The sequence below is a fragment of the Anomaloglossus baeobatrachus genome, chromosome 1, assembly GCF_048569485.1.
Source record: "Anomaloglossus baeobatrachus isolate aAnoBae1 chromosome 1, aAnoBae1.hap1, whole genome shotgun sequence".
NCBI lineage: Eukaryota > Metazoa > Chordata > Amphibia > Anura > Aromobatidae > Anomaloglossus > Anomaloglossus baeobatrachus.
In genome coordinates, this window is record NC_134353.1 from 918,821,545 (window position 1) to 918,839,525 (window position 17,981).

Below are 17,981 nucleotides of genomic sequence, written 5' to 3' on the forward strand. Positions count from 1 at the left end.
ATCCCTCATTGGCTCGAAAGGTGGTTTCTGAAGAGCCATCAGCACCCTGTTCAGATCCCAGGGTTCTAACGGACGCTTGTAAGGAGGGACGATGTGACAAACCCCCTGCAGGAACGTGCGTACCTGTGGAAGTCTGGCTAGGCGCTTCTGAAAAAACACAGAGAGCGCTGAGACTTGTCCCTTAAGGGAGCCGAGCGACAAACCTTTTTCCAATCCGGATTGAAGGAAGGAAAGAAAAGTGGGCAAGGCAAATGGCCAGGGAGAAAAACCCTGATCAGAGCACCAAGATAAGAATATCCTCCACGTCCTGTGGGAGATCTTGGCGGACGTTGGTTTCCTAGCCTGTCTCATAGTGGCAATGACCTCTTGAGATAACCCTGAAGACGCTAGGATCCAGGACTCAATGGCCACACAGTCAGGTTGAGGGCCGCAGAATTCAGATGGAAAAACGGCCCTTGAGACAGCAAGTCTGGTCGGTCTGGTAGTGCCCACGGTTGGCCCACCGTGAGATGCCACAGATCCGGGTACCACGACCTCCTCGGCCAGTCTGGAGCGACGAGGATGGCGCGGCGGCAGTCGGACCTGATCTTGCGTAACACTCTGGGCAGCAGTGCCAGAGGAGGAAACACATAAGGGAGTTGAAACTGCGACCAATCCTGAACTAAGGCGTCTGCCGCCAGAGTTCTGTGATCTTGAGACCGTGCCATGAATGTCGGGACCTTGTTGTTGTGCCGGGACGCCATTAGGTCGACGTCCGGCATCCCCCAGCGGCAACAGATCTCCTGAAACACGTCCGAGTGAAGGGACCATTCCCCTGCGTCCATGCCCTGGCGACTGAGAAAATCTGCTTCCCAGTTTTCTACGCCCGGGATGTGAACTGCGGATATGGTGGAGGCTGTGGCTTCCACCCATAGCAGAATCCGCCGGACTTCCTGGAAGGCTTGCCGACTGCGTGTTCCGCCTTGGTGGTTGATGTATGCCACCGCTGTGGAGTTGTACGACTGAATTCGGATCTGCTTGCCTTCCAGCCACGGCTGGAACGCCTTTAGGGCAAGATACACTGCCCTTATCTCCAGAACATTGATCTGAAGGGAGGACTCTGGCTGAGTCCAGGTGCCCTGAGCCCTGTGGTGGAGAAAGACCGCTCCCCACCCTGACAGGCTCGCGTCCGTCGTGACCACAGCCCAGGATGGGGGCAGGAAGGATTTCCCCTTCGACAGAGAAGTGGGAAGAAGCCACCACTGAAGGGAAGCCTTGGCTGCCCGAGAAAGGGAGACGTTCCTGTCGAGGGACGTCGACTTCCTGTCCCATTTGCGGAGAATGTCCCATTGAAGAGGACGCAGATGAAACTGCGCAAATGGAACTGCCTCCATTGCTGCTACCATCTTCCCTAAGAAGTGCATGAGGCGCCTCAAGGGGTGTGACTGGCCTTGAAGGAGAGATTGCACCCCCGTAGGTAGTGAACGCTGTTTGTCCAGCGGAAGCTTCACTATCGCTGAGAGAGTATGAAACTCCATGCCAAGATATGTCAGAGATTGGGCCGGTGTCAGATTTGACTTTGGAAAATTGATGATCCACCCGAAACTCTGGAGAGTCTCCAGAGCAATGTTCAGGCTGTGTTGGCATGCCACTTGAGAGGGTGCCTTGACAAGCAGATCGTCTAAGTAAGGGATCACCGAGTGTCCCTGAGAGTGCAGAACTGCTACTACTGTTGCCATGACCTTGGTGAAGACCCGTGGGGCTGTCGCCAGGCCGAAAGGCAGTGCCACGAACTGAAGGTGTTCGTCCCCTATGGCGAAACGCAGGAAGCGCTGATGCTCTGGAGCAATCGGTACGTGGAGATAAGCATCTTTGATGTCGATTGATGCTAGGAAATCTCCTTGGGACATTGAGGCGATGACGGAGCGGAGGGATTCCATCCGGAACCGCCTGGTTTTTACGTGTTTGTTGAGCAGTTTTAGGTCCAGAACAGGACAGAAGGATCCGTCCTTTTTTGGCACCACGAACAAGTTGGAGTAAAAACCGTGACCCTGTTGCTGAAAGGGAACAGGGATCACCACTCCTTCTGCCTTCAGAGTGCACACCGCCTGAAGAAGAGCATCGGCTCGTTCGGGGGGCGGAGATGTTCTGAAGAATCGAGTCGGAGGACGAGAGCTGAACTCTATCCTGTAACCGTGAGACAGAATGTCTCTCACCCAACGGTCTTTTACCTGTGGCAGCCAGGCGTCGCAAAAGCGGGAAAGCCTGCCACCGACCGAGGATGCGGTGTGAGGAGGCCGAAAGTCATGAGGAGGCCGCTTTGGGAGCGGTACCTCCGGCGGTCTTTTTAGGACGTGACTTAGACCGCCATGAATCGGAGTTCCTCTGATCCTTCTGAGGCCTTTTGGACGAGGAGAATTGAGACCTGCCCGCGGACCGAAAGGACCGAAACCTCGATTGTACCTTCCGTGGTTGAGGTCTGTTTGGTTTGGACTGGGGTAAGGATGAGTCCTTTCCCTTGGATTGTTTAATGATTTCATCCAATCGCTCACCAAACAGGCGGTCGCCAGAAAATGGCAAACCGGTTAAGAACTTTTTGGAAGCAGAGTCTGCCTTCCATTCACGTAGCCACATGGCCCTGCGGACTGCCACCGAATTGGCGGATGCTACCGCCGTACGGCTCGCAGAGTCCAGGACAGCATTAATGGCGTAGGACGCAAACGCCGACGCCTGAGAGGTTAAGGACACCACTTGCGGAGCAGACGTACGTGTGACTGCATTAATCTGCGCATGACAAGCTGAGATAGCTTGGAGTGCCCATACGGCTGCGAATGCTGGAGCAAAAGACGCGCCGATAGCTTCATAGATGGATTTCAACCAGAGCTCCATCTGTCTGTCAGTGGCATCTTTGAGTGAAGCCCCATCTTCCACTGCAACTATGGATCTAGCCGCCAGTCTGGAGACTGGAGGATCCACCTTGGGACACTGAGCCCAGCCCTTGACAACGTCAGGGGGGAAGGGATAACGTGTATCCTTAAGGCGCTTGGAAAAACGCTTATCTGGACAAGCTCGGTGTTTCTGGACTGCCTCTCTGAAGTCAGAGTGATCCAGAAACGTACTCAATGTACGCTTGGGAAACCTGAAACGGAATTTCTCCTGCTGAGAAGCTGACTCCTCAATTGGAGGAGCTGGGGGAGAAATATCCAACACCTGATTGATGGTCGCTATAAGGTCATTCACTATGGCGTCACCTTCAGGTGTATCTAGGTTGAGAGCGGCCTCAGGATCAGAATCCTGATCTGCTACCTCCGCTTCATCATCCAGAGAGTCTTCCTGCTGAGACCCTGAACAGTGTGATGAAGTCGAGGGAATTTCCCAGCGAGCCCGCTTAGGCGGCCTGGGACTGCGGTCCGTGTCAGAGACCTCACCCTGGGACCTATGAGTCACCCCAGGAGCACTTTGCTGCTCCAACTGAGGGGGGCCAGGGGTCAAAGATTCAACAGTGCCCGGGGCCTGAGTCACCGGTCTGGACTGTAAGGCTTCTAGTATCTTAGCAGACCATTTATCCATACTCTCAGACAGTTTGTCAGCAAATACTGCAAACTCCGTCCCTGTCACCTGGACAGTGGTAGCAGGTGGTTCCACCTGGGCCACCAGTAGCAGAGGCTCCGGCTGAGTAAGTGCCACAGGGGCCGAGCATTGCACACAATGAGGGTCGGTGGAACCTGCCGGTAGTATAGCCGCACATGAGGTACAGATTGCAAAGTAAGCCTGTGCTTTGGCACCCTTGCTTTTTGCGGACGACATGCTGTTGTCTCCTCTGAGTACAATCCAGGAGGGTATATAGCCAAAAATCAACAGTGCGACCGTACAGTGTAAATGTATAGCATATAAGCAAATATATATATGTACACTTCGGCACTCAGTGGGGCCAGCACCACAGGTGCTGCTTACCGACCGCTCAAAGCGGTTGTGTGATCACCAGATTCCCTGCCTGGGCCTCCCAGAGCCGTCTCTCCTCTCCAGCGTCAGAAGTGCTGACAGGAATGGCTGCCGGCGTTCTGTGGGGAGGAGGGGGCCGTGGGCGTGCCCTAGAAAGTGCGGGAATCTGATGCCCCACTGTGCTGAGTGAGGGGGGAGGAGGATACAAAGTATGCTCCAGCCCTCAGCGCTGACGTCCTGTGCAGCGTCCCGCCCTTCCCCTGACTGGCAGGCCTGGGGGCGGGAATATGCGATACTAGGCCGCAAAAGCCGGGGACTAAAGTTATAAGCGCGGCTGGCAAATAAGCGCGGTCGGCGCGGTAGTCCCCGGCGCACTAACACACCCAGCAGTGCTGCAGTGTGTATGGCACGAGCGCTCCATGCGCGGTCCCCCACGGGGACACAGAGTACCTCACAGTAGCAGGGCCTTGTCCCTGACGATACCCAGCTCCTGTCCAGCAGATTCCCCAGGGGCTGCGGAGGGAGCACGGTCCCAGTGCCTGGAGACCGATTAGGATCCCACTTCACCCAGAGCCCTGAGGGATGGGGAAGGAAAACAGCATGTGGCTCCTGCCTATGTACCCGCAATGGGTACCTCAACCTTAACAACACCGCCGACCAGAGTGGGGTGAGAAGGGAGCATGCTGGGGGCCCTGTTATGGGCCCTCTTTTCTTCCATCCGACATAGTCAGCAGCTGCTGCTGACTAAGATGTGGAGCTATGCGTGGATGTCAGCCTCCTTCGCACAAAGCATAAAAACTGAGGAGCCCGTGAGGCACGGGGGGTGTATAGGCAGAAGGGGAGGGGCTTTACACTTTTAAGTGTAATACTTTGTGTGGCCTCCGGAGGCAGAAGCTATACACCCAATTGTCTGGGTCTCCCAATGGAGCGACAAAGAAAAACAATCCGTCACTGTATTGCGTTTTTTGCCGTATTACGATGGATCAAATGCCCATAGGCTTCCATTATACAACACACCGGATCCGTCGGCGTCTGTTTGTTTTTCACCAAAAAGTTTACTTTTTCACATTTTGTTTTTTTTCTTCAGGCACAAACTGAATTGTGATCCATCGCAGATTGTGACAAAACTGATGTGACGGATCAGGCAAAAAAACAGTCATTTTTCCTCTTCCAGTGAGGAGGATTTTTTTTTTTTCTTTCCAGAAGTGAATTTACATATGTTCTGGGCATGCCCAGAAAAAAAAAACGGTTTTGTCACCCGATTCCATTTTTTTATGGATGGCGACGGATTTGGCGCCCATAGGCTACCATTGTTAAAAAAACGGACATCGCCGGATCCATCGCAATCCGTTTTTTTGCCAGACACAAAAAACGTTACATGCTGCGTTCCTTCCAGCGGCCACACAGACACATTTCACCAGATCTGGCGCATGCCGGGTCAAAACGCAAGGCCAATGCAGCACAATCCGGCTCAAAAACAACGCTATGAGGGAAAAAAGAATCCTCCGCCGGATCAGTTTTTTTTTTTTTAAAAAACCTCCGGATTCCGCATGATAGCATAAAGTGATGTGTGAAAAAGGCCATACATTGTGCGTCCTGTCCGGCGGCCGCACAGACAACTTTTGCCAGATCCAGCGCACGCCTGAAGAAACGCAACACCATGCGGCACAATACCGCGCTAATACAAGACTATGGGGAAATAAGTGATCCGGCGCCTGATCCGTTTTATACGTTTTTCGCAGGATTGTGCCTGATGCTAAAAAAAAAAAAAAACTGATGTGTGAAACCAGCCTTATTCTGTAAATAACCTTGTTATTAATTTCCAGTAACAACCAACAGAAATGTGCCGGCCGCCTGCAGTATAGCATACGCTGTAACTTAAGATCAATTCAAGAAGAAGGGAATTTTGTTTACTTACCGTAAATTCCTTTTCTTCTAGCTCTAATTGGGAGACCCAGACAATTGGGTGTATAGGCTATGCCTCCGGAGGCCGCACAAAGTATTACACTCAAAAGTGTTAAGCCCCTCCCCTTCTGCCTATACACCCCCCGTGCTCCCACGGGCTCCTCAGTTTTGGTGCAAAAGCAAGAAGGAGGAAAAAGAATTATAAACTGGTTTAAAGTAACTTCAATCCGAAGGAATATCGGAGAACTGAAACCATTCAACATGAACAACATGTGTACACAAAAAAACAGGGGCGGGTGCTGGGTCTCCCAATTAGAGCTAGAAGAAAAGGAATTTACGGTAAGTAAACAAAATTCCCTTCTTCTTTGTCGCTCTATTGGGAGACCCAGACAATTGGGACGTCCAAAAGCAGTCCCTGGGTGGGTAAAATAATACCTCGTAAGAGAGCCGTAAAACGGCCTCTTCCTACAGGTGGGCAACCGCCGCCTGAAGGACTCGTCTACCTAGGCTGGCATCCGCCGAAGCATAGGTATGCACCTGATAGTGCTTCGTGAACGTGTGCAGGCTCGACCAGGTAGCCGCCTGACACACCTGCTGAGCCGTAGCCTGGTGCCTCAAAGCCCAGGACGCGCCCACGGCTCTGGTAGAATGGGCCTTCAGCCCTGAGGGAACCGGAAGCCCAGCCGAACGGTAAGCTTCGATAATTGGCTCCTTGATCCACCGAGCCAGGGTTGATTTGGAAGCCTGTGACCCTTTACGCTGGCCAGCGACAAGGACAAAGAGTGCATCCGAGCGGCGCAGGGGCGCCGTACGAGAAATGTAGAGCCTGAGTGCTCTCACCAGATCTAACAAGTGCAAATCCTTTTCACATTGGTGAACTGGATGAGGACAAAAAGAAGGTAAGGAGATATCCTGATTGAGATGAAAGGGGGATACCACCTTAGGGAGAAATTCCGGAACCGGACGCAGAACCACCTTGTCCTGGTGAAACACCAGGAAGGGGGCTTTTCACGACAACGCTGCTAGCTCAGACACTCTCCGAAGTGAAGTGACTGCTACTAGAAAAACCACTTTCTGCGAAAGGCGTGAGAGAGAAATATCCCTCATTGGCTCGAATGGTGGTTTCTGAAGAACCGTCAGCACCCTGTTCAGATCCCAGGGTTCTAACGGCCGCTTGTAAGGAGGGACGATGTGACAAACCCCCTGCAGGAACGTGCGTACCTGTGGAAGTCTGGCTAGGCGCTTCTGGAAAAACACAGAGAGCGCTGAGACTTGTCCCTTAAGGGAGCCGAGCGACAAACCCTTTTCCAGTCCAGATTGAATGAAGGACAGAAAAGTGGGCAAGGCAAAAGGCCAGGGAGAAATACCCTGAGCAGAGCACCACGACAGGAAAATTTTCCACGTCCTGTGGTAGATCTTGGCGGACGTTGGTTTCCTAGCTTGTCTCATAGTGGCAATGACGTCTTGAGATAACCCTGAAGACGCTAGGATCCAGGACTCAATGGCCACACAGTCAGGTTGAGAGCCGCAGAATTCAGATGGAAAAACGGCCCTTGAGATAGCAAGTCTGGTCGGTCTGGTAGTGCCCACGGTTGGCCGACCGTGAGATGCCACAGATCCGGGTACCACGACCGCCTCGGCCAGTCTGGAGCGACGAGGATGACGCGGCGGCAGTCGGCCCTGATCTTGCGTAACACTCTGGGCAACAGTGCCAGCGGAGGAAACACATAAGGGAGCTGAAACTGCGACCAATCCTGAACTAAGGCGTCTGCCGCCGGAGCTCTGGGATCTTGAGACCGTGCCATGAACGCCGGTACCTTGTTGTTGTGCCGGGACGCCATGAGGTCGACGTCAGGCACCCCCCAGCGGCAACAGATCTCCTGAAACACGTCCGGGTGAAGGGACCATTCCCCTGCGTCCATGCCCTGGCGACTGAGATAATCTGCTTCCCAGTTTTCCACGCCTGGAATGTGAACTGCGGAGATGGTGGAGGCCGTGGCTTCCACCCACAGCAGAATCCGCCGGACTTCCTGGAAGGCTTGCCGACTGCGTGTGCCGCCTTGGTGGTTGATGTATGCCACCGCTGTGGAATTGTCTGACTGAATTCTGATCTGCTTGCCTTCCAGCCACTGCTGGAACGCTTTCAGGGCAAGATACACTGCCCGTATTTCCAGAACATTGATCTGAAGCGAGGACTCTTGCTGGGTCCACGTCCCCTGAGCCCTGTGGTGGAGAAAAACCGCTCCCCACCCTGACAGACTCGCGTCCGTCGTGACCACCTCCCAGGATGGGGGTAGGAAGGATTTCCCTTTCGATAATGAAGTGGGAAGAAGCCACCACCGAAGGGAAGCTTTGGTCGCCTGCGAGAGGGAGACGTTCCTGTCGAGGGACGTCGGCTTCCTGTCCCATTTGCGTAGGATGTCCCATTGAAGAGGACGCAGGTGAAACTGCGCGAAAGGAACTGCCTCCATTGCTGCCACCATCTTCCCCAGGAAGTGCATGAGGCGCCTCAAGGTGTGTGACCGACCTTGAAGGAGAGATTGTACCCCTGTCTGTAGTGACCGCTGCTTGATCAGCGGAAGCTTCACTATCGCTGAGAGGGTATGAAACTCCATGCCAAGGTATGTCAGCGATTGGGCCGGTGTCAGATTTGACTTTGGAAAATTGATGATCCACCCGAAACTCTGGAGAGTCTCCAGGGTAGCGTCGAGGCTGTGTTGGCATGCCTCTAGAGAGGGTGCCTTGATCAACAGATCGTCCAAGTACGGGATCACCGAGTGACCCTGAGAGTGGAGGACCGCTACTACAGTAGCCATAACCTTGGTGAAAACCCGTGGGGCTGTTGCCAGGCCGAATGGCAGTGCCACGAACTGCAGGTGTTCGTTCCCTATGGCGATGCGCAAGAAGCGCTGGTGCTCTGGAGCAATCGGTACGTGGAGATAAGCATCTTTGATATCGATCGATGCAAGGAAATCTCCCTGGGACATTGAGGCGATGACGGAGCGGAGGATTCCATCCGGAACGCCTGGTCTTTACGTGTTTGTTGAGAAGTTTCAGGTCCAGGACAGGTCGGAAAGACCCGTCCTTCTTTGGGACCACAAACAAGTTGGAGTAAAAACCGTGGCCCTGTTGCTGAAGAGGAACAGGGACCACCACTCCTTCTGCCTTCAGAATGCCCAGCGCCTGCAGAAGAGCCTCGGCTCGCTCGGGAGGCGGGGATGACCTGAAGAATCGAGTCGGGGGACGAGAGCTGAACTCTATCCTGTAACCGTGAGACAGAATGTCTCTCACCCAACGGTCTTTTACCCGTGGCAGCCAGGTGTCGCAAAAGCGGGAGAGCCTGCCACCGACCGAGGATGCGGAGTGAGGATGCCGAAAGTCATGAGGAAGCCGCTTTGGTAGCGGCACCTCCGGTGGTCTGTTTAGGACGTGACTTAGACCGCCATGCATCAGAGTTCCTTTGATCTTTCTGAGGACTTTTGGACGAGGAGAATTGGGACCTGCCCGCGCCCCGAAAGGACCGAAACCTCGACTGCCCCTTCCTCTGTTGGGGTATGTTCGGTTTGGGCTGGGGTAAGGATGTATCCTTTCCCTTGGATTGTTTGATGATTTCATCCAAACGCTCGCCAAACAATCGTTCGCCAGAAATTGGCAAACTGGTTAAGCGCTTTTTGGAAACAGAATCTGCCTTCCATTCCCGTAGCCACAAGGCCCTGCGGAGTACCACCGAATTGGCGGCTGCAACCACCGTACGGCTCGCAGAGTCCAGGATAGCATTAATAGCGTAAGACGCAAATGCCGACGTCTGAGTGGTTATGGACGCCACCTGTGGCGCGGACGTGCGTGTGGCTGCGACAATTTGCGCTTGACCTGCTGAGATAGCTTGTAGCGCCCATACGGCTGCGAATGCTGGGGCAAAAGAAGCGCCGATAGCTTCAAAGATGGATTTCAACCAGAGCTCCATCTGCCTGTCAGTGGCATCTTTGAGTGAAGCCCCATCTTCCACTGCAAGTATGGATCTAGCTGCCAGTCTGGAGATTGGAGGATCCACTTTGGGACACTGAGTCCAACCCTTGACCACGTCAGGGGGAAAGGGATAACGTGTATCCTTAAGGCGCTTAGAAAAACGCTTATCTGGACAAGCATGGTGATTCTGGACTGCCTCTCTGAAATCAGAGTGGTCCAGAAACATACTCGGTGTACGCTTGGGAAACCTGAAACGGAATTTCTCCTGCTGGGAAGCCGACTCCTCCGCCGGAGGAGCTGAGGGAGAAATATCCAACATACGATTGATGGACGCAATAAGGTCGTTCACTATGGCGTCCCCGTCCGGAGTATCAAGATTGAGAGCGGCCTCAGGATCAGAATCCTGATCAGCTACTTCCGCGTCATCAACCAGCGATTCCCCCCGCTGAGACCCTGAACAATATGAGGATGTCAAGGGAATTGTCAAGCGAGCTCGCTTAGTCGGTCTGGGGCTGGGGTCTGTGTCAGAACCCTCAGCCTGGGATCCATGAGATACCCCGGGAGGACATTGTTGGTCCAGCTGAGGTGGGCCAGGGAACAAAGAATCAACAGAGTCCCTGTGCTGAGATACCGGCCTGGACTGCAAGGCTTCTAGTATCTTAGCCATAGTCTCAGAGAGTTTTGCAAACTCTGTCCCCGTCACCTGAACAGTGTTAGCAGGTGGCTCCCCCTGGGCCCCCCCTAGCAGAGGCTCTGGCTGAGTAAGTGCCACAGGGGCCGAACAGTGCACACAATGAGGGTCAGTGGAACCTGCCGGTAACGGGGTCGTACATGCGGCGCAGGCAGCATAATAAGCCTGTGTTTTGGCACCCCTGCCTTTCGTGGGCGCCATGCTATTATCTTCCCTGAGCAACACAATAGGGTATATAGCCAGAAATCAACTGTGCACTATACAGTGTAAAATAAACATATAATGTTACACTACTGCACAATGGGGCTAGCACCACAGGTACTGCTTACCACCCGCTTAAAGCGGTTGTGAGGCCACCAGAGTCCCTGCCTGGGTCTCCCAGATTTTGTCCCCCTCTGCAGCGTCCGAGGAGCTGACAGGAATGCGTCCTGAGGAGAGGAGGGAGCCGTGGGCGTGACCCAGAAAGAGCGGGAACTGGTGCCTGCACTGTGCACAGTGAGGGGAGTGGAGTATGCAAAGCATGCTCCAGCCCTCCGTGCTGCTCGTTCTATGCAGCGTCCCGCCCTTCCCCTGCCTGTCAGGGCTATGGGCGGGAGGAAAGGAAACTAGGCCGCAAAAAGCCGGGGACTCTAGTAATAAACGCGGCCGCCGTAAAAGCGCGGCCGGCGTGGAAGTCCCCGGCGCACTACAAGTCCCAGCCGTGCCGCAGTGTTTCCATGGCAGCGGCGGTCAGTGCGGCGGTCCCTATACATAAAACACACTCAGCAACGCTGAGTGTGTAATGGCACATATTAACCCGGTCAGCGCCGCTGTCCCCGGTGCACTAGCACACCCAGCAAAGCTGGAGTGTTGCTGTGCGCGGTCCCAACGGGGACACAGAGTACCTCCAAGTAGCAGGGCCATGTCCCTGAACGATACCCGGCTCCTATCCAGCAGGCTCCACAGGAGTTGTGGATGAAGCACGGTCTCAGTGCCTGGAGACCGATAGGATCCCACTTCCACCAGAGCCCTGAGGGGATGGGGAAGGAAAACAGCATGTGGGCTCCAGCCTCCGTACCCGCAATGGATACCTCAACCTTACAACACCGCCGACAAGAGTGGGGTGAGAAGGGAGCATGCTGGGGGCCCTATATGGGCCCACTTTTCTTCCATCCGACATGGTCAGCAGCTGCTGCTGACCAATCTGTGGAGCTGTGCGTGCGTGTCTGACCTCCTTCGCACAAAGCAAAAAACTGAGGAGCCCGTGGGAGCACGGGGGGTGTATAGGCAGAAGGGGATGGGCTTAACACTTTTGAGTGTAATACTTTGTGCGGCCTCCGGAGGCATAGCCTATACACCCAATTGTCTGGGTCTCCCAATAGAGCGACAAAGAAAGGGATTGCAATGCATTTACAGAGTTATGTATGATTTTATAGCTTTAACCCTTGAAATGTCAGAGCGACAATTTGCTAGTTATTGCAATATCTGCTTTTCTCCACTAGGTGTCACTGTTGTAATTGCTTTCTATAGGAATAATTAATAATAATAATAATAATAATAATAATAATAATAATAATAATAATAATATTCATTTATATAGCGCTATTAATTCCACAGCGCTTTACATCCATTGGCAACACTGTCCCCATTGGGGCTCACAATCTAGAGTCCCTATCTGTATGTCTTTGGAGTGTGGGAGGAAACCGGAGAACCCGGAGGAAACTCACGCAAACATGGGGAGAACATACAAACTCCTTGCAGATGGTGTCCTTGGTGGGATTTGAACCCAGGACCCCAGCACTGCAAGACTGCGGTGCTAACCACTGAGCCACCGTGCCGCCCTAGGAAGACTGTAACATCTCCACTAAGGCTCCTTTCACATTGCATTTCAGTGGCTCCGTCGGGGCATACGTCCAAAATCCCGCCCCTTCCCCCACAAAACGTGTTTCGGACGTATGCGCCGACAGGGCCATTGAGTATAATGGAGCAGACAGAGCAAGCGTATGCTCTGTTTTGCCCCATTTCCGGGTGTATACGCTTTCTGCAGGCGGATGCCCAGATATAGCAGACTACGTTCGGGTGTCCGCCTGTAAAAAGCGTATACACCCGAAAATGGTGCAAGACAGAGCATACGCTTGCTTTCTCTGCTCCATTACACTCAATGGCCCTGTCGGCGCATACGTCCAAAACACGTTTTGTGGGGGGAGGGGAGGGATTTCGGACGTATATTCGACGGAGCTACTGAAACGCAATGTGAAAGGAGCCTTATTCCCAGTTGCACATCTAGCACTGACATATTCTGCCATGGTGTACAAAGACCATCGGCACTGACATCAGCGGGGGAGGGGGGGGGAGGGGACAATTACTGCCCGACTGACCCATACAACTTGCTCCAATGCTAGTTACTATTTCTGACCCAAATATGAAATGGTTAAAAATCAGGCAAGTGTAAAGAATAAGTTTTCATTGCAATGGTGATAGACAATCGGGACCTTCGACACTTACCAAGGACGTGTCTGTGGATGCTGACATTGTAATGCCGTTGGCAGTCAAATCCGTGCTTGCTGCAAAGAACACACAAAATGTTTCAGAGAAATTAGCAATATTAATTATGCTATATAGAATTCCCCCATGTACCAATGACTGCACTGGGATCATGAAAAAAAAAAGAAAAAAAAAACAAAAAACTTTGCTCCTTTGCAGTATACAGTTGCTCAAAAACATCAATTGCAGTACCAAAGTCTAAAGACAGAGGGCAGATGTGCACAAGGCAAAAAAGTCAATATGAGAGTGAATGAGATAAGGTCCCCAATATTGTCCATCAGTATAATGTGTGGGGGCCTCCCGACTCGCTGACGAACAGATGATGTTGGGGGAGAGAAGAATCCGGCCCGTTACATTTCCTACAGGCCATCCATTTGTTTTTCAGGGGATAAGTTGCTGTTAGAGGAGAGGAGGCAGGAGCGCGCGGTCAGGCCGAGCAGAGAGCGCCTCTGTAATGGGGAGTGATAGCTATCTAATGTATACGGGGGTCTTTTAGAAGAGTGCAGCTGTAAATGTGCTGGAATAAAAGGGGGGAAAAAGTGAGTACAGAGTGCATTTAGGTTTTTGCATGAGTATTAGGATGTGTTCACGCCCGAAAATCTGCAGCATATTACAATATTAGCGAAATGGAGAAGACAATGTTATAAAAAATAGGAGGCACGGTGGCTAAGTGGTTAGCACTGCAGTCTTGTGGTGGCTTAGTGGTTAGCACTGCAGTCTTGTGGCTTAGTGGTTAGCACTGCAGTCTTGCAGCGCTGGGGTCCTGGGTTCGAATCCCACCAAGGACACCATCTGCAAGGATTTTGTATGTTCTCCCCGTGTTTGCGTGGGTTTCCTCCGGGTTCTCCGGTTTCCTCCCACACTCCAAAGACATACAGATAGGGACTTTAGATTGTGAGCCCTAATGGGGACGGTGTTCCTGATGTATGTAAAAGCGCTGAGGAATATGTTAGCGCTATATAAAAATAAAGATTTATTTATTTTATTATTTAAAAAAAGGGAATTTTGTTTACTTACCGTAAATTCCTTTTCTTCTAGCTCCTATTGGGAGACCCAGCACCCGCCCCTGTTCCCTTCGGGCTGTTTGTTCTTTTGTGTACACATGTTGTTCATGTTGAATTGTTCTCTGGTTCATGGTTTCAGTTCTCCGAACATCCTTCGGATTGAATTTACCCTAGACCAATTTATAAGTTTTATCCTTCCTGCTTTTGCACCAAAACTGAGGAGCCCGTGATGCACGGGAGGGTGTATAGGCAGAGGGGAGGGGTTACACTTTTTAAAGTGTAATACTTTGTGTGGCCTCCAGAGGCAGAAGCTATACACCCAATTGTTTGGGTCTCCCAATAGGAGCTAGAAGAAAAGGAATTTACGGTAAGTAAACAAAATTCCCTTTTTTCTTTGTCGCTCCATTGGGAGACCCAGACAATTGGGACGTCCAAGAGCAGTCCCTGGGTGGGTAAAAGAATACCTCAATCGAAAGAGCCGAAAAACGGCCCCCTCTTACAGGTGGGCAACCGCCGCCTGGAGGACTCGCCTACCTAGACTGGCGTCAGCCGACGCATGGGTTTGCACTTGATAGTGCTTCGTGAAAGTGTGCAGACTAGACCACGTAGCTGCCTGACACACCTGCTGAGCCGTCGCCCGGTGCCGTAAAGCCCAGGACGCACCCACGGCTCTGGTAGAATGGGCTTTCAGCCCTGAAGGAAGTGGAAGCCCAGAAGAACGGTAGGCCTCGAGAATCGGTTCCTTGATCCACCGAGCCAAGGTTGACTTGGAGGCCTGAGAGCCCTTACGCTGGCCAGCGACAAGGACAAAGAGCGCATCTGAACGGCGCAGGGGCGCCGTGCGAGACACGTAGAACCGGAGTGCCCTCACTTGATCCAAAGAGTGCAAATCCTTTTCACACTGGTGAATTGGATAAGGGCAAAAGGAAGGCAAGGAGATATCCTGATTTAGATGAAAAGGGGATACCACCTTAGGGAGAAATTCCGGGACCGGACGGAGAACCACCTTATCCTGGTGAAAAACCAGGAAGGGGGCTTTGCATGACAGCGCTGCAAGCTCAGACACTCTCCGAAGAGACGTGACTGCCACTAGGAAGGCCACCTTCTGCGAAAGACGGGAGAGAAAGACATCCCGCAGTGGTTCAAAAGGCGGCTTTTGAAGAGCCGTCAGGACCCTGTTAAGGTCCCAAGGTTCCAACGGACGTTTGTAAGGTGGAACTATGTGGCAGACCTCCTGCAGGAACGTGCGGACCTGCGGAAGCCTGGCTAGACGCTTTTGAAAAAACACGGAGAGCGCCGACACTTGGTCCTTGATAGAGCCGAGGGACAAACCCTTGTCCACTCCAGATTGAAAGAATGAAAGGAATGTGGGTAAGGCAAACGGCCATGGAGAAAAACCGTTAGTGCACCAGGACAGGAAGATTTGCCAAGACCTATAATAGATCTTGGCGGACGTTGGCTTCCTGGCCTGTCTCATGGTGGCAATGACCCCCTGAGATAACCCTGAAGACGCTAGGAGCCAGGACTCAATGGCCACACAGTCAGGTTGAGGGCCACAGAATTCAGATGGAAAAACGGACCTTGTGACAGCAAGTCTGGGCGGTCTGGAAGTGTCCACGGTTGACCCACCGTGAGATGCCACAGATCCGGATACCACGACCGTCTCGGCCAGTCTGGAGCGACGAGAATGGCGCGACGGCAGTCGGACCTGATCTTGCTTAGAACTCTGGGCAGCATTGCCAGAGGGGGAAACACATACGGCAGTCGGAACTGCGACCAATCCTGCACTAACGCGTCCGCCGCCAGAGCTCTGTGATCCTGAGACCGTGCCATGAAGGCCGGGACCTTGTTGTTGTGCCGTGACGCCATGAGATCGACGTCCGGCGTTCCCCAGCGGCGACAGATCTCCCGAAACACGTCTGGGTGAAGAGACCATTCCCCCGCGTCCATGCCCTGACGACTGAGAAAATCTGCTTCCCAGTTTTCTACGCCCGGGATGTGAACTGCGGAGATGGTGGAGCCTGTGTCTTTCACCCACTGCAGAATCCGCCGGACTTCCTGGAAGGCCAGACGACTGCGAGTGCCGCCTTGGTGATTGATGTAGGCGACGGCAGTGGCGTTGTCCGACTGGATTCGGATCTGCCTGCCCTCCAGCCACCGATGGAAAGCCAATAGGGCTAGATATACTGCCCTTATCTCCAGAATATTGATCTGAAGGGACGATTCTGTCGGAGTCCAGGTTCCTTGAGCCCTGTGGTGGAGAAAAATTGCTCCCCAACCTGACAGGCTCGCGTCCGTGGTGACCACAGCCCAGGTTGGGGGTAGGAATGATCTTCCTCCCGACAGAGATGTGGGTAGGAGCCACCACTGAAGTGATGTTTTGGTCGCGAGGGAAAGAGAGACGTTCTTGTCGAGGGAAGCCGCACTCTTGTCCCATTTGCGGAGAATATCCCATTGGAGCGGCCGTAGATGAAATTGTGCAAACGGCACTGCTTCCATAGCTGCCACCATCTTCCCAAGGAAGTGCATGAGGCGCCTTAAGGGGTGTGATTGCACCCCTGCCTGCAGAGAAAGCTGTTTGTCCCGCGGTAGCTTGACCAACGCTGGCTGTGTGTGAAACTCCATCCCAAGGTAAGTCAGTGATTGGGTCGGTGTCAACTTGGATTTCGGGAAGTTGATGATCCACCCGAACTGCTGGAGAGTCGCCAGAGCGACGGTAAGGCTTTGTTGACACGCCACCCGAGAAGGGGCCCTGACTAGGAGATCGTCCAAGTAGGGGATCACCGAGTGGCCCTGAGAGTGTAGGACCGCCACGACGGATGCCATGACTTTGGTGAAAACCCGTGGGGCTGTCGCCAGGCCGAAGGGCAATGCGACGAACTGGAGGTGTTCGTCCCCAATGGCGAAACGCAGGAAACGTTGATGTTCGGGTGCGATCGGTACATGGAGATAAGCATCCTTGATGTCGATCGATGCCAGGAAGTCTCCTTGTGACAACGAGGCGATGACTGAACGGAGAGATTCCATCCGAAACCGTCTGGTTCTCACATGTCTGTTGAGTAGCTTGAGGTCCAGAACGAGACGGAATGACCCATCCTTTTTGGGCACTACGAACAAGTTGGAGTAAAAGCCGCGACCACGTTCCTGAGGGGGAACGGGGATCACAACACCTTCTGACTTCAGAGCGTCCACTGCCTGAAAAAGTGCATCGGCCTAAGCGGGGGGCGGGGAGGTTCTGAAGAAGCGAGCCGCAGGACGTGAGCTGAACTCTATCCTGTAACCCTGAGACAGAATGTCTCTCACCCATCGGTCTTGAACGTGTGGCCACCAGGCGTCTCCAAAGCGGGAGAGCCTGCCACCGACCGAGGATGCGGCTAGGGGAGGCTGAGAGTCATGAGGAGGCCGTCTTGGAGGCAGTGCCTCCTGCGGCCTTTTGGGGGCGTGACTTGGACCGCCACGCATAGGAGTTCCTCTGGCCTTTCTCCGGCCTGTTGGACGAGGAGGATTGTGGCTTGGCGGAGGAACAAAAGGACCGAAACCTTGATTGTATTTTTCGTTGCGGAGGCTTCTTAGGTCTGGACTGGGGTAAGGAGGATTCCTTAATAATCTCATCCAAACGTTCGCCAAATAAACGGTCGCCAGCAAAAGGCAGACCAGTTAAAAACCTTTTGGAAGCCGAGTCTGCTTTCCATTCGCGCAGCCACATGGCTCTGTGGACTGCCACGGAGTTAGCGGATGCTACAGCCGTCCGGCTAGCGGAGGCCAGGACGGCGTTCATGGCGTAGGACGAAAAGGCAGATGCCTGGGAAGTCAAAGACGAAACATGCGGAGCAGAATTCCGTGTGACAGCATTAATCTCAGCCAGACAAGCCGAGATCGCTTGGAGAGCCCACACAGCGGCAAAGGCCGGGGCGAAAGACGCGCCCGTGGCCTCATAGATGGACTTGACCAAGAGCTCTATCTGTCTGTCA

At 53.2% G+C, this 17,981-nt stretch overlaps 1 protein-coding gene across 1 annotated transcript in view; it reads right to left on the reverse strand.

The window, feature by feature from the left end:
• NOL6 (nucleolar protein 6) overlaps window positions 1-17,981 on the reverse strand; it is a 175,110-nt gene that overhangs the window by 115,179 nt on the left and 41,950 nt on the right. The window contains exon 9 of the mRNA XM_075328588.1: window positions 12,968-13,026. Coding sequence (XP_075184703.1) covers window positions 12,968-13,026 — 59 coding nt within the window. The remainder of the gene's footprint in view (window positions 1-12,967; window positions 13,027-17,981) is intronic.